The following is a 17,465-nucleotide window of genomic DNA, read 5'->3' as shown; positions in this document are numbered from 1 at the left end:
CACGTGTAACAGCAAAATTTAGCTGATGAAGTTTGTCAACCAACATTATATTACTTGTCAAGGTAGAAGTTAAGGTAGTGAAACATCTTGATGAGCACAAACCAGCATCCCATTGCTCATTTTTGTGCTAGTTTCTTTCAGCAAGGTTGGTCCAGGATGAAACCTTGACCCCATGATGAAACACACTCAGAGATCAATACCAAATGATGACATCAGGATATAAATCCTCTTTTATTGATAAGAATCATCGTATTGCGGGTACAACACACATCCAGCAAAGCGCAGAAAGAATGAAAGCTGGAATCAGCTTCGGCTAATTATCTTCATAAGACAGTATGAGCCTTGTTAAAATGATTACATTATATATTAGACTGCTCGAGGAAGTTATAGTTTAATATTCATATTTTAGATATTCTCCAAAGTGACTTAGGGTCATTTTACATTCTGATATGGATCTTTTTTTTTAGTTTTCATGACAGAAATGAGACTTTCTAATGCCAACAAACTAAAACAAAAACACTGAAGCATTGCTCAAGCAGACGGTATTACTGTAAATTACAAAAAACATCAAATGGTGAATCTACAAAAATCAACGATGGGCGTTAAGAAACAAGCCACTCGAAACAAACCAGATATAAACAAGCATCTCTTTTTTTTAATTCCCAGGTTGTTAGAGACTATAACCATCCCCAACTTCCCTCCCTCCCTCCCTCCCTCCATCCCTCCATCCCTAATCCCAAATCTGTCATGTACATCATCACACAGGTAAACATTCCTTTGAGCACACCTGCTCATGCAAAACTAAAGAAATCATTTTACAAGAAATCACCAGCACAGAGACTAAATTGGAGTAAGATTGCACCTGAACCATCTGCTAGTAAAACCGGCACATTTGTTATGTGGAGTTGGTGTATCGTACATAGCAATCATGATGCAGATGCAGTTGACATCCATTTACAAGCATAACAAAGTGAGTATCGGTAGCCTGAAGGGTGATAATCTCACCAGAGAAGATCAAAAGTCAACATGAAATGATGTGTTTCTGTGTTAACAGGATCTTCGACAAGAAAAACATGGGACGAGACTTGATTTTATGCATTGGGAATTGATTGCTCTGTTAAATATGACCAGGAATTATGGATGTGTTCGAAACTGAGAGTTCTGTCATTCCGAAATATAAGGTCGTTTTAGAGTTGGAGCAAGTAACAGTAATTGTGCATATCAAGACAAGGAATGTGTGATTTCATGTTGACTTTAATAGCACGCTTTGGTCTGTTCTCAGGTGCTACATACATGTAGGTCATTATAAAATACCATGATATGGTCCAACTACAGATGTTCAAGTAAAACCTTACAAGCTTTCAACAGTCAGCGCCTTCAGCCAATCATATTTTTTCATATTACCTATAGAAATGAGCTCTGCAACGCACGCAGTTTGGACATAGGAGAGTGCATAAACTGGTAAGACGTCCATGTTAGTATGCCAAGTGAAGCACCATCGGTTTTCCTGCACATGCTCAGTTTATGAGGTTGTGTGTGGACTACTAGTCTGTAACTAATACCAAAGTTCCCTTCATGTCAGTGTGCAGTAAAGCATGGACAAATGTCTTTTTAGAGCTACTGGAAAACATCTGATCAGACTGTGTCCTATAAAGTAAAGTCCTTTTTTGTAAAAAACAGAAAGGCGTGGCTTTGTTTATTTATTTATTTATTTTTTTGGCATCTGTTTATGATCTTGTGTCCTATGTTCCATTCAGATGTCTGTTGTTCAGGTTTAGTTTTCATTCAGCATAGCATTTTTATAACAATAGGTTTAAGAACATTCCTAAAGATTGTCTTCAGATACTCCCAACCAAATCCTCCAAGGTTACAGTTGCTCCGAGCGGATGACGTGGAAAAGCGTAACGTTGTACAGGACTTGATGTCCATTATTCCAAGCGTACAGTGCGCGATCTCGTGGGTTATAGTCCAGCATAGAGATGTGCGAGTACTTGTTCTGCAGAACGATATCGATGTACTCGTATGTCGAGGAGTTGGTGTGGTAGGCGTAGTAGACTTTCGTCCCTCCCGAGTAGCCGTTGGTCACGTAGAGCGTCCCGCAAATCATAAACGACTCCCCGGCACTGCGTCTCGGGTGATTGGTCGTCCAGGACTGCATTATATGCAGGGTGAGAGGGTGGAGCTTGCTGATGACGATGTTCCCCGCGTTCTGATTGGTGGCGTAGACGGCCCAGAGCCCGCCCTCGTCCACCATGAGGTCGATGTCGGAGTGTCCGCCCCAGGCGTAGTGGTAGGTGTTGCTGAAGCCCGCATTGTCCAGACGCTGAGATTTACTTATGGCGGACGTCTTGAAGTCAAACTTGATGATCATGTTGCTCTGGAACTTGTTGAAATAAATGGAGCCATTGTACACCACCTGACCCGTCCCGGACCAAGGGTGCGGCAGCCGGTGAGATGTGAAGTTATCCGACGTCATAAAGTCCGCCATAGACTTGTACTCGCGCACGAAGCGGTTGTTATGGTAGCCATCCATGTACCACACCTGGACAGAAGGGAGAGAGTAAGTGATCAATATAAACAACTAACAATACAAGGAACAGAGTTAATAAGACATCCCCTGTAGCACAAGTATGTTGACCAGATGTGCATAAGTGCATTAGTCTTTGGATTTGTTTAACTACAGTATGCCTGCCGAAACATTCCCTGCCGGATGTTCACGCGACATGCAGCAGATGTTTGTCAGAATGGATATTGAATCTAACCTTTTCAAGATGTTCATCAGAGTTGTGCTCCATTTTGAATTGAATTTGAATTAAATATGAGGTAGCAAACAGGAACTTTAATTAAAATTCAGATTTTAATGTTTATCAAGATAAACTTTGAACTTTGAATGTTGGCTTGACAAAGCCTTCTTTGAACATTTTGTAGGTTTATAAGTAGGTAGTTAATTGATGGATAGATAGGTGCGTGAATGGATTGATGGATGGATAGATGGATAGATAGAAGTACTGAAGCTTATACTAATCTTTTTAACGATTAATCGAAGTGGGTCAAGTTCTTCTTTATTTTGCTTGCGCTTGCATTAGATTTTTTGGTTCTAGCATTAATTTGCCAGCACAGAAGGACATGTTCAGCGAGGTCTTAATTAAATTTCAGACTGAAGGTGTCCATCCTTCCCTAGCTGTGGCAGAACGCAGGCGGTGAAAACTGACAGCCAGGAAGTTGCTGTGTGCCAGGCATTACGAACCCTATGGGGATAATTCCAGATAATTCCGGATAAAAGCGACTCTCTGTGGAGAATTCCCAGCATGGCTGGGGCTTCTGTCTCTCGGTGAGCGAATGGAAAGATAGAGCAGTCATGCCTACGGAATATTCCAGATCCTTACAGCCCAGCGGGACGTCTGTGTGCTCTCTATGAGGCACGAGGCGGTAAACAACATCAAGTGTATATATTAACATACACACTAACTCTCTCTTCTGCATGTTTGAACATACTGCACAACATTTACCTCTTTTGAAATCCACAGTTGTTCACTGCACAGTTGTTCAATCCACTAACATTTGATTAGATTTCACTGTTTTAAAAGCATTTTTCACATTATAACCTGTTCCAAAGCATCTTTACACATGACCGTGTGGTAATACTTTCAGTGAGCGAGTCCTGGACAGAGGTGGTGACATAAAATCCCCAAAAGTAGAAGGAAGTGCCAAGAATCAACTGAGGGCACTCATCCTTTGGCCAACACCAAAATAACACAAGAAACCTTTTGTTTCCCAACAGATGTTTCTCGGGCCAGGATCTGGTCACCTTTCCATGTAAAACTTTGGGTTTGTGTTGTAAAAATGTGTTGAGAAAATATATATATATATATATATATATATATATATATATATATATTTTTTTATCATTACATTTTAATAAAACCTGCTTTGCATAGGCATAGTGTGAGTGAGTAAAAGACAGTAAATAATTATCTCTGATAATCATATACATGCAGTGTAAATATTAGCTTGTCCTTTGGAATTTGGATGCCAGGACTCTTTTTTTTGTTGATCTATAAATCTGGTAACATTGCTATTTTATTTCTGTATGCATCAACTTCTGAGAATCTTTATGGTCAGAAGTTGGAAATCAAATTGGAATCTGATCAGAATATAGAACACGGCATTAATATTTGACCACATTCTGGTCAGTCACAGGGCGTTTGTTCTTGTTTTAACTTAATGCTCACGCAGAGCATGAATGCTGCTCCATCTCTGCTTGATATTTCTGACAGCAACACACTACTCTGCCAAAGCTTTTTATCTTTGAAGAGCCAAAAACCACTCTGAGATATTGCTTATTGTTCACTCCCACACATACACACACCTCTCCCTCTCTCTCTCTCTCTCCACGCTCTGCCTGTCTCACACATACAGCCTAAAGTCTCATCAATCTTTGAGAACAAGAGCCTCCAACCCAAAGTGTGACAAAAACAAAAAGAGGGGAAGGGGGAAGTGCTAAAACCAGGTCTGTGGGTGTGAATGAAGGTTATATGTTCTATGATTTAAAATTGCTCTACTGCGTTTATGAAGCCTGGATGGACTATCTTGTGCAAGGCATCACTTTAATGGGTTTGTAATTGTGTATTTTGTTGTGAAAGTGTGTTGTTTCTAAATCAAAAATCTAATATGAGTACAGTGGGCTCTGATATTTTTTCTTTTATTTTTTGTTTTGTATTGGAATATTTGTTGTTCTTTTATATTTTCTGGTCTGCTGTACACTGCAAAATTGGTAGTTGGTGAACATTTATTATTATTTTTTTTTAATTGTAGGATTATTGGCAGTAAGATACAAAAGCTAAACTACATTGTTGATGTAGTCATACGTAGCTAAAGCGTTTCACAACTATAATCATAATATAAGACAACCTTAAAGATAATTGTTAAGCACACAAATTGTCATTAAATTGATATTTTATGAAGTAAAATCATCCTTTCTGGGCATGCACAATATATTGGTAATAATTATTGGCAAATATAATTTTATTTTTATTCTTGTATAGATCATTTTATATAGAAAATTCTGTGTGTATGTGTGTGTGTGTGTGTGTGTGTGTGTGTGTGTGTGTGTGTATACACACACACATAGATACACACATTCATACATACATACACACATGCACACATTGTGTATGTACATTTATATTATGAGATATTTAGGATCTTTAATTTTACATACTTATTTCCATAATTATTACATTATGATTATTTTTGTTAATATATATATATATATATATAAACTACTAATTTTCTAACATTGTTGAATGTAGGGAAATAACAGATGATGCAAACTTTATCAAATATGAGACCAGTTCAAATTCTACTGTAAAGCAGCTCTACTGAAGACAGTGTCGTTATTCAGATAAAATCAGTTCAATGTTGATTCCGTTCAGTTCATGGTGTCTTTATTTAGTTCAATTCACTTTGTTCTCATCAGTGAGAACTGGAAACCTGCATGCTGGGAAACTTCTCACAAATGCAGCTCTGGGATGCCAACTGCTAATTGCCAATTTGTCATTTAGCCACAACAGTCGCTTGCAACCTGAGGTTAAGAACCTGGACAGGGTGCAATGCTGATGGCTCATAGATCAGCCCATGTGGGTTCAATACTATAACGTTTGGTAACCGGCCCAGATCTTTAACCACAATGTTGTGCAATCTGACAGATAAATAGGTCAAAGGTTATAGCACACTTCTGCTTTGCCATCCAACATCACCAAAAACCTTTTTCACACTTTCACAGATTCACAGAGAAATGATTAGGCTAAGAATCGGCTTATACAAACAGGCCATCAGGAAAATTTCACACTTATTTCCAGCTGCCCTCATTCATCCTCCACAGTCTTAACCTCCAGCCGTTATCACAAGCCCCTCGGCGGCCTCCATTACGAGCCCCACTGGAGCACTTCACATCTGGACGAGTGGAAAATTATTTGGCCTCGCTTATTTTCCCCTCGTGGCACTGTGAGAGTTAGTGACCTGGCTTCAACTCCACGGATGTTCAACTCACAAACAAATATTTGTTTTGAACTGGTTTGTTTTTTCCAAGTGATTTATAAACTGTTTATAAATGTTGTTTGAAGGACAAACAGTGTAAAAGTAAGCTTGCAAACAAATCATTATTACAAGTTGATTTCTTTATTTTATTATTTCATTCCAAGTGATTCACAAACTGTGTTGAGAAAAGTAACTTTTAAAAGTAATACATTACAATATTGCATCTAACCAAAAAGTATCAAATTGTGATAGAAAAGTTATGCATTATGTTACTTTTGCGTTACTTTTTGTCACCTGGGCAACTGGGCTTGATTATTCAATTTAGTAACAAAAAACAGTTATTTTTTTGGCAACTGTAAAGGCCCTTTTTAAAGTCATAACTCTCTAAGAATCATGTTTTTTTTTTTGTTTTTTTTTTACACCTGTATAGTAAGACAAGTCATCTGAATAAACCAATCTACTGCACAGTGACATGTGATTTTAGCTGAAATGGCATTAGTGACGTGACATACAGCCAAGTATTGTGACCCATACTCAGAAGAATTCATGCTCTGCATTTAACCCATCCAGAGTGCACACACACAGCAGTGAACACACACACACACACACACAGCAGTGAACACACACACTGTGAACACACACCCGGAGCAGTGGGAAGCACCACTAGGCCACGACTTTGTCCCTTTAGGGCAAAGAACTTCATTGTGCATTTTAACTCTTCTCTGTGTATACTGTATTTCAATATAGGACGTGGCTTTTCCTTAAGCATGTCTATTTGCATTTGAGGTTTGTTTTTTCTTTATGGTTATAAAGCAATGTGGTTATAAAGTGGTTGCCGGCAGCTATGTGCTTGTGGGTTTTTATTCCCGGCATAAAATAACCAGATATCCTCCACTATCTGCATGTTAATGAATCTCAGAAATGAATCCTGTTTGTCTTCCAGAAGGAAGTTACCATTATACACAAATACTAATAAATGCAAGGACACATTAAATTAATCAAAAGTGACAGCCAAGACATTTATAACGTTACAAAAGATGCTGTTCTTTTGAGCTTTCTATTAATCAAAGAAAGAAGGAAAAAAGCTTTCCACAAAAATATGAAGCAGCACAGCTGTTTTCAACATTTAAAAGAAATGATTCTTGAGCAGCAAATCAATAAGTTAGATTGATTTCTGAAGTATCATGTGACACTGACGACTGGAGTAATGATGCTGAAAATTCAGCTTTGCATCACAGGAATAAATTGCATTTTACAATTTTATTTGAATTAAAAAAGTTATTTTAAATTGTAATAATATTTTTAAAAATATTACTATTATTTTTGTTCAAATAAATGCACCTTTTGTAAGCAAAAGAGACTTCTTTCAAAAACATTACATCTTACTAACCCCATCTTTTGAATGATATCGCATGTCTGATTGCATTTATATATGTCTAAAATTGGGAAATATGTATGTTTGTGCATTTACACTCACCCTTGTGTCTCCTTCAGGAGCGAGAGGGTCTGTCATCCAGGATCCGAACCGAGATCCGGATATTTTAATAGTGATTGCATCACTAATGCCAGTCAGCTTACCACACGCTGTAGGAAACACAACACACATATATAATTGCGCACATAAACACACACAAACACTTTCTAACGAGAAGCTTATTATCAAACAAGTTTAATGAGTTTAATGAGATTTAATGCTGTAATGTTATGATGAGTCTGATTCAGTCATAATTACTGTGGTAATCTTATATCTTGGAGTGAAGGTTATGATTAAATGAATTTAACTGAGTCAAACTCAGTTTCATTATGAGCTTTCATAGCCAAGAGAGAGAGAAAACGTCTTCATTGATAATATGGAAATACAGATGAAGGCTTTCATATGTGTGACGGAGAGAGAATATAATATACAGATAAATTGTAAGATAAATATAAAAAATTATGTTTTTTGACATCCTTTGGTGATAGTGAGTAATAACTGTGGTGTGTGTGTGTGTGTGTGTGTGTGTGTGTGTGTGTTTTCCTGCTCAGCCTCGGCCATTCAACACACACACTCTTGAGATTAACACACTGAGCTGTAATCTGTTATCTGGAGGGAGATACAGGACTAAATTATTACGCTACTATCTTTAGACTAAAGCCCTGATTCTCTAATATTGCAGACACACATCTGCAGAAAAATGCACAACCCTCTCACACATTGTACATGATTACTGATTCATTATTGTCAATATATACGCTGTAAAAATAAAAAAGCAAAGTAGTGAATAAATATTATTAGAATATGTTTCACAAGAGAATACGATGTTTCTACTTCTCAATGTCATGTTCAATTCAAAGTGTTATGAGCCAATTCTTTTTTCATTTGTGAGATTTAGTAGCATTTTTTTTAGTGAAAATAGTTTTTTACCCCAGTATTTTTTTCATTGTACAGGAAAAAACTAATTTCATGTTTGAGGTCATCTAAGAACGTTAAAGGGATATTTCACCCAAAAATGAAAATTCTAGTCATCATTGATCAAAATGTTTTAGTTGCTTTCTTATGTTGAACATAGAAGATATTTTGAAGAGTGCTGGTAAGCAAACAGTCGGTGGTTCCCATTGACTTCCATAGGGGGAAAAAAACTACACTACTATGGAAGTCAATGGGAACCACCGACTGTTTGATTACCAGCAATCTTCAAAATATCTTATTTTATGTTCAACATAAGAAATCAACTCTTACAGGTTTGGAACAACATGAGGGTAAGTAAATGATGACAGAAAGTTAATTTCTGCGTGAACTATCCCTTTAAATTCTTGTGTTCTTGTTTAATCATGTGATCACATCAAAATGGCATTTGAGGAATTCTATTTTTATTTTTTATTTTTACATTTCTGAAAGAAATTGCTATAAATCTGATTGCTTAGAACAGTAACAGTAATACATCTGTCCTCAACAAAAACAAATTCATGTCACATGTGGATGGGAATATGTGAAATTCATGTAGTTTTCCTGTAAGTGTTTCATATTCATCAGAAGCGACACACATGGATGAGCGTGTGTGTGTGTGAGAGAAAGGAGAGATCAGTCAGTTGTCTTAAAGCCATATTGATCGTACAGTAAAACTGACCCAGATTTCTCTTCCAGAAACTGTGTGGATGCTGGGAAATTGAAGCTGTGATAATGAATGCATAATTTTACTCATTTATAGCTCAAGAGACTATAAATCTCAGTTGTGCTTCATTGAAGTATCAGCTACATCTCAGATGTTTGTGCTAAACTAAAACAGACCCAAATGAGAGAATAGTTGACATTAAGATTACAGAGCTGTAAAATGAATGTGGAGAGCAGCTCAGAACATTTGAACTTTGTAGAAATGGATGAGAAATACTGAAATCTGAAACTTTTGATTACAGACTTTTGTTCAAATCCAACAGGGTTTGAGATCCTGAGATCTCTGAAAGCCCTCGAGGAGACACATGACCTTTCCTCAGGAGAAACGTCTGAGAAGCAGGAGACGTAAGCAAAAGTTTCAACAAGAAGAACAAACAGTTTAAAAAGATCTCGTTTGAGATTGTTCTTCATCATTGGGAAATGGCAGACAAAGTGTTTGAGGAATCAGATTAGAGTGAATCAGAGAGACTTAATTTCTATATCACTATTAATTAGTACCCAATCTTTTTAAATAGTTCTTCAGTTTGCTCCTAAAAATAAAGGTTCCAAAAGTCTTTCCAAAAATACTTCTGTTAAGATGCTGTTTAAGTGATCTTTTTAGGCAGCTTTTTTACATTGTGTTAGAAATTCTATTTCTGATGTTAATTTATTTCTATTCATGTTTTTTTTTTCGTTCTTTCATTATTATTCATTAATTCTTACTTTTACTCTGTGTGCAGATAGTCAAAAATAGCATTTTACATTGTAATATTTATGGTTGTATTTGTTGTAATGCAAGCAAGTTGTAAAAAAAAAATAATACCTAATGTATACACAAATAGTTTACATCTTGTGGCTGTGATATTGAAACAGTATTTTAACAGTTGCAGATTGGCTCCATTAATCATACTTTTTTATGGTGATCAACACATTATTTTGCACTGTACCTGGAATTCCAGGACCATGCAGTAAACAATGCTGATCCATGATCATGTTTTTGGTAAAAGAAGGATAAGTATTTGTTGACTGTGTGTGTCTTACCAAGCTTCTGCATGCACGCACGTAGCCGCTCCTCTAGATTAACCACACGGGAGTGCAGGTCATCGTAGTCGTAGGCTCCCATCTCCTGCTGGAGGAGACTGAGGCTGGACGTCAAGTTCTGCACCTCCTCCTTAAACTGCTGAACCAGCCGCGCGTCCGCTTTGTATTCCTCCAGTACGGGGATCAGTGGACGCAGCTCCGCCATTTTTGACTTTATGGCCTGCAAATACGTAAAGTGGGAGCATTGGGAAGTCTTGCTTATACTGTATGTTCTGAAACCTGTCTGAACCCTTGCTGTCTACGCTGAGTTGAACAATCTAGGTGTTGAATACTGTTGTGTGTACATTAATATGTGCATTTGTTCATCTCGACACTCTTAATAAACGTTTCAATGGGTTTTAACACCATTGGAGTTCTTAAAGAAAACCGTATCTGCCTCAAAGTATGTGGACATCTAAACACCACACCAATGTCCTTTCATTTTAAAACTATTTACAATGAGTTAAGACCCGTGCACACCATGGATAACACTATAATGATAAAGATATCGTTCTAGTTTTAAAGGAATGGCAGAGGCAACACCACATTGATAATAATAAGGGCACAAAGGAACTATGTCATCTGAATCACTTTCAGAACAATTTTTCTAGCTGATGGACGATAAAAAACATTGACAACCAATCAGAATTCACCTGACTAAAGCATTTAAAGTGGCAGATGACAAAACTTCTTATCATGTGTTGGTGTGGATGCTAGTAATCAGTTTTGGTGTGAATGGGCATCTAGTCTTTCTTTTGCTCCTGTAACAGTTTCTACTCCTCTGGGAAGGTTTTTCTAGATGCAGAAACTTGGATGCAGCGATTTATTTCTGAGCATCAGTGAGGTCAGGTATTGATGTTGGGTGACTGAAAATGGTCACAAAGGTCTTTTGTAAGAGTTCAGGTCTTGTCCCCACCAGAAGGCTCATTAAATAATATTATATTATATATATTATAAATAAGGTCACGCTCGTTTGCTCTTGTGAAAAAGAAGTGTGCTTTTTGTGTTGAATTAAATTAATTTTATTAGTTGTGTTGAATGTGCACTTATAGTTTATTTCAAATCTTAAAAGTATATATATATTTTTTTTTTAACTGTACTTGCAAATAATTGTTTCAGGTGATTTTCTTAACATGTAAGTACACTTATAATGTCAAATAAAAAGTTCTACTCTAAAGATCATTTCAAGTCATTATGTTTTAATAATCTTGTGCTTTAATCCTGAGATATATTTTCTACATGCCCTTTATAAAGGTAAGCCAAAAGTGAACTTGTTTTTCAAAAGGTAAGGAGACTATATTGGTTGTAGTCTTGATTTTATGCATCAAGTGACATTGTAGATGAAAATCCTTTAACTAAAAGGTGTCCGCATACTTTGGGCCATTTAGTGTATGTACTGATGCACTTTAACAACAGTGGATGCTAATATTTAGGAACTTCTGTTGTAATAGAAACTTACATTTAATGCAGCACCTCAAGAACCCTGAGATATTTTTTAAAAAGAGGATTCTTTGCTGAAGTGCTTCAAAAAACAACAACATTTAAAAACGTAAATTTTTAAGAGTCTTTGTGTGTGCGTGTGCGTGTGTGTGTGTGTGTGTGCTTGTAGAGCCAGTGAGAGACCAGAGGCCAAGCTGCAGTAAAACTACTCATATCCGTATAAAAATAATATATTTACAAACATTTATCGACGAAATCAAGCGCTCTGAACACGGTAAACAATTGGGAAAAGACTTTATTAGTTGTCGTTTAGAATGCAACAGCAGAAAGGGACACATGCTGAAATTACAACTCACATACAACAATGTGATGTTAAGATTAAATTCTTTACTTCCAAAAAACGCATATTATTTCAAAAACCAAAGACTCATAGTGACAAATTATAAGAGATAATAATAATAATAATAATAATAATAATAATGAAAACTTAAGCAATACTAGCAAAGATGAGAATAATAATGGAAGTAGTAGAAGTAATAATAGCAATATAGCAATGAAACTAAATAATGTAGATCATATAAATAAAATGTAACAGTTCTTTAGAGTAGCATGCAGGAGGAGATCTGATTGGTGGTTGGATAAGGGAGGGGGGAGGAGTGTTTCTTACAGCTAATGTCGAATAGAATATGAGAATCGTGACATAAACAGCATGATTGAGGCCCACTTCAGCCAATCGTGGGTTAGACCTGCCTCTTCTGGCCTCTGGCTCTCCTATCATGTCTTTATAGTTAGCCCTGCAAGCAAGAAACAACACACTCAGCACAGGGAGCTAACTCGCTAACCTAGCTAACACATTCACGTGCTCTCACAGTCACACACACACTCATGTACTCGCACATGTACTCAGACTGGTGTTACAAAGTGCAAACAAAAATTATATTTCATGCATGTGTCAGGTGTGTGGTTCATGGGATGTTTTGGACTGTTATATTATAGAAAAACTGAAATGTGCAGATCATTTATTTTTTTTTTGCTTTTTTATTATATGTTATTATAATAATAGAATCATATTTAATTCAGTAAAAACAAATGTTTAATTTTTTGCACAACAATGCAAATATTTAATTTGACCAAAAGTTCATTAATTGTTTGGATCAAATCAGACATGTCTGCACATTTCAGAAAAATCACACAAGCATTTATAGGTGTGCATGCGATCTGCAGTTTGTTCATGTGTGATATTGTGGAGGGATGTGTGCATATATGTAAAATATGTGCACTGCTTGCATTTAATTGTGTGTTTACCTTGTACTGCTTGGCGATGTTTTGTTTGTGGTTCTCCTCCACCTGTCTGAATTTAGTCTCCAGGCCACGAAGTTGATCTTCCATCTTCACCACGTACTGCAGGTCCCTCTGAGTCCTCTGGTCCAATACTTGGATTGATTGTGTCATATTTTGCACCTAAAAACACACAGGTACTAAATATTTAATATGTTTTGTTTATAAACACATTTCATATAATTCCTATTATTATTATTATTATTATTATTATTATTTATAAATTGGAAAACTCACATTGTGTGATTAGGCATATATATATATAGATATTCTTATTATCTTTTATACACACACTATATTACACTTATATAATATTACATATAGAAATTAAATATCAATGTCAAATTAAAAGTGTATATATATATATATATATATATATATATATATATATATATATATATATATATATTTGTTCTCTTGAACAAAAATGCAATATTCTTGCTTTTTCCTAACAAATTTCTTTCATTACAATAATAAAAAAAAATCTAATATACGATAAGAAACATCTAAATATATCGACTCTGAACATCAATATATAACAAATCTAGTGACTTTCAGCAAACTAGTGAATTCTGCAGCTATTCCACATCTGCTAATGATTGATGTGTCCGAGGAGTTGCATCGTCTTCTTTCTGAAGAAAGTCTGTTTGCCTTTGTGCCAGCCTTGTTCCAGAGGAACTCATTAACTCTGAGTATGTGGATACGAATGATATTGATGCCTGTGTTGTTAGGCGCATGCCTCTAGGTCACTTTGATCTTTGGAGGAAAACTCCAGACTCTGGTTGTCATATATTCAGTGTCTTTGGCAACTTTCATAAGTAATGTGATTCCCAAGGGCAAATCAATAGAGCATTGTGGGTCGGGAGGTCACCTTCTCCAGTAGCTGGCGGAGTTGTTTGGTGCGGGCATCTCTTGAGCACATGGTCTGCTGCGGTGCGACGACCGTACACACACACCTGCCCTCACTGTCCTGAGCCGAACTGTACACCTGCCAGGACTCCTCAGGGTTGGCGGGTAAAACCTGTGAGAAGATGAAACAGAACGAGATATATTACAACATTTCTTCAAGTTCTTAGTTTTATTTGTAATCCCAGATTTATTGGCATTACAAACACATGACACAAGATTGCGCAAAATCCCATCAGCTTGTGCCACATCAGACCACACCCACTTCCCCACCCACCAATCAAAACACAGCAGCTTTACATCAGCCTGAATCATGTGCACAGTTTTTTAGTCACATTGGACAGACAGCTGTTAGAGGCCATCTATCCTGTTCAGCTGAGTGTCGTTCTTGAACTGCTGCTGAGCTACAGATCCAATCACAGTCTGTCTGGAGTTGGTGACAGTGAGGGACAGATGGAGAATTGATGAGCATTCACTGATGCAGGTCCGGAGAGTCCTATATCTCCACAATCTCCAACCCAATGGAATATTATAATTCCACAAAAAGACTTTTGAAGTCTTTTTTCTTGTCACATTCCATTTTTAATCTGGCCCAATATTCAAAGTGATATTAAAATTGTTCATGAAAATGAAAACAATTGCATTACATCTGCAGTGTATTTGGTGATAGCCTTTTTGTTCCATTATTCATTCTTTTTTTTTTAAGCATATGTGTTCAAAACACGTTCGTGCTTTCAGAACCTCTTTGATTTTTTTCAGTGGACTGTCTCATTCTAGTGAAATCACACACAAAAAAAATGCTCCCGATTTCTATTGACTTATTGCAGCAATTTTGGTTTATTAAAATAAAAAAAAGTTTTATAAGAGCTAATTGGAACACGGAAACATTACAAATTGTAATATTAATAGCTGAACGTTCGAAATTCCATGACATCACGGTGAGCAGGTCCGTGAACGCCACTTTTTGAAACGGAGAACACACACGATCCTGCATTGGACATTTTTAAAGAATGAATGGAGTAGAATGCAAAAGAATAAACATCTGTATACAAAAAGCGCTTTAAAAATTATAATATTACGCTTAATTGCAACGCGCTACTATATGCGCAAATGGAAAATATTTTTACTTGATCCAAGCTTAATATTTTAACTTTTGTTTCGAATTTTCAGGGGAAGGAACACGAGACTTACTCCTATACTCCGGTCAGGATAGCCGCCCTGCGCCGCGGTCAGTTTGGTGGTGTTGAGCCCCACTAGTGAAGGCAGTGTCTGGGACATCCAGTTGGTGATCATTGCCATGGTGCTGAGCACCACACCGATCTTCAGCAAAGGCACCGACATCTCTGCGCACTGACCCAAACTCTCATTCTACACAAGCCACCGGGGAACAGTAACGGCGAGCATCGCTGCCCGTGAGCGTCTCGTGCATCACCATCATCCGCAACATCTCCTCTAACGGTCCCGGTTCGGTCGGTCTCGCGGTGCACATCTTCATGAATGTCAATGATTGAAGGGAGTCCGACGTTGTTAAGAGTAATAAAAACTAAGCAGTTGTGACCCTCGTCTCCGCGGTGCTCCCGTCTAGTGTCTTTTCCGTTATCCGTGCCTCTTTTGTTTGCGTTCACGCCCTTATTGGTCCGCCTTCACCACGCAAGTGAATTATTCAGGATGGATTACAACTGCACACGCCGACTGCTCTCCGTGGATGAGAAAGGAGGCGGCGCCACGCGCTCCTATATAAGGGAAGGCTAGAACGCGTCAAGCGCGCCTCCGCTCACGAGACGCGCCACAAGGGATTTGCACTTGGCAGCGGATCCTGTTAATGACACGATATAATTTAAGGTTGTAAACGGAACATCTCAATGTCACGCCCCACTCCGGATCAACGGGAATGAATAACGATCACATATCACCCGCGCACCCCTATAAGAATTGTAACTGTCACCAATGTGCCGAGAGCCGAGTTAAAAAAGACTTTCGGGGGGCGTCAAATTTTCTGTATGTGATTTTCGCAGCATAATCTGTTTTGATTCTTTCACACGACAAAAGTTTTATTTTAACCGAAGTTTTAAACCAAACACTAAAGTTTTTTGTAAATTGTAAATTGTAATATGTAAGTCTATAATACGGTTATACGACCAGTTTTATGGTGTTCCTGACATGGTTACGGCCTCAAGAGAACCTGAGTCTAGTGTTTTCGGACTTGTAATGTCAAACACACACAGCTAACGGGCTATTTTAACAAGCACCTTGCCATAAGTCACTTTTATGAGGTTTTTGTTTGTTTGTTTGTTTTCCCCAGAAATAGCAGGCCTACTGTTAAAGAACTCACAAGATGTGTCACGAGGACACTAGCTTACTCATACGACTGGGAAATAAAGGAACACAAGTGGAATATTTGGTTGGAATACCTTTTATGTAAAGACTGGAAGGCTTAAACATTTGAAAATCTCTGACATGCACATGCGTAGACGGATTGTTAGTGAAAACTGAAACATATAAGAGTCACAGGGTCCCGGAGAAGACCCACTCTGCATGCATCCTACAGTACACATCAGATACACTACCTTCAGTGCATTAATTCAGTTTGCATTAGAATGACTAGAGCGCCCCCGTGTTGTGACCGGCGTTACTGTGATGCAATTACACCCGACCACTATCTGGCAGTAAAACAGAATGAGTAGTGTAGTCTCATAAATCACCTATTAATCACAGACAGACACGGGGGTGGACTTCACCAATAAGCGAGGTAAGCGGCCACTTTTGGCCTAGGGGAACCAGGGGCCCCGTCTGATATCAGCCATAAATATTTGGCAAACGCTCCTGTGTGTATATGGGTTCAGAAGTGCATCAACTCTTCACTCACCACTCAATACGCAGAGTTTCTCCTTAAGTACTGAGTTCTGCAAGCTCGTGAATCCTCTCATTATAACGATGTGTAGATACAATGTAAATAAGAGATTAATTGTGCATAATGATTATATTGGGAGTGCTCTTTGCACGCTCTTTAGGATGTATAATCTTGTCTGACTGTTTCACAATGGATATATTAACATCAGAAAAGAAAGCAGGCTATCAAATTTCATGTGCTTTTCAGGATAACTGTTGTACACAGAAGTAGTCCTGGGCAGATGACATATGATGTCAGCTTTGCGCATGCACTGGTCAGAAGTGACAAACACGAAAATGCAGGGGAGAGATCAAAACAAAACAACAGTCACTAATTAGAAGTACAAAACGAGGATTTGTAATGAAGAATGTTGGAGGGTATCGATTTAAGTAAAGAGGAGACTGGTTTCCTTTGCAAAAGAAAGGAAACTTTGCTTCTTTTGAACCTGTTAACAAACGCTGGTTTTCACAACACTGACCTCATACGTCATCCTCCCGCATCGATTTGCTACAGGAGGCCTTTGTTCACCCCTGGAGCTGTGTTAGACACTTTTGTTTTATGGATGGGTGCTTTTTATTTCACTTCTTTTGGACGGATGCACTGCAACAAGCGCTGAGTGCCATTAAACAGCTTGAAAGATAA

At 37.6% G+C, this 17,465-nt stretch overlaps 1 protein-coding gene across 1 annotated transcript; it reads right to left on the bottom strand.

Moving 5' to 3' along the window:
• Positions 1–219: 219 nt before the first annotated feature.
• On the bottom strand, positions 220–15,799 carry LOC113074987 (noelin-like). The gene is made up of 6 exons (XM_026247702.1): positions 15,125–15,799; positions 13,899–14,048; positions 12,995–13,150; positions 10,211–10,430; positions 7,517–7,623; positions 220–2,542 (listed from the first exon to the last, which is right to left on the bottom strand). The coding sequence occupies exons 1-6, from the start codon at positions 15,272–15,274 to the stop codon at positions 1,868–1,870; spliced, it is 1,458 nt and encodes a 485-aa protein (XP_026103487.1). The 5' UTR covers positions 15,275–15,799; the 3' UTR covers positions 220–1,867.
• Positions 15,800–17,465: the final 1,666 nt, after the last annotated feature.

This window comes from Carassius auratus, unplaced genomic scaffold, assembly GCF_003368295.1.
Source record: "Carassius auratus strain Wakin unplaced genomic scaffold, ASM336829v1 scaf_tig00015932, whole genome shotgun sequence".
NCBI lineage: Eukaryota > Metazoa > Chordata > Actinopteri > Cypriniformes > Cyprinidae > Carassius > Carassius auratus.
Note: the sequence above shows the minus strand (reverse complement) of the source record. Positions and strands in the feature narration are given on the sequence as shown.

Excerpts from the sequence above, each read along its gene's own strand:
- LOC113074987 (XM_026247702.1), bottom strand. The coding sequence starts at position 15,274 with ATGTCGGTGCCTTTGCTGAAGATCGGTGTGGTGCTCAGCACCATGGCA. Across the intron at positions 10,431-12,994 it reads ACATCGCCAAGCAGTACAAG|GCCATAAAGTCAAAAATGGC; the intron begins GTAAACACACAA and ends ACGTATTTGCAG. Across the intron at positions 2,543-7,516 it reads CTCCTGAAGGAGACACAAGG|GTGTGGTACATGGATGGCTA; the intron begins GTGAGTGTAAAT and ends CCTTCTGTCCAG.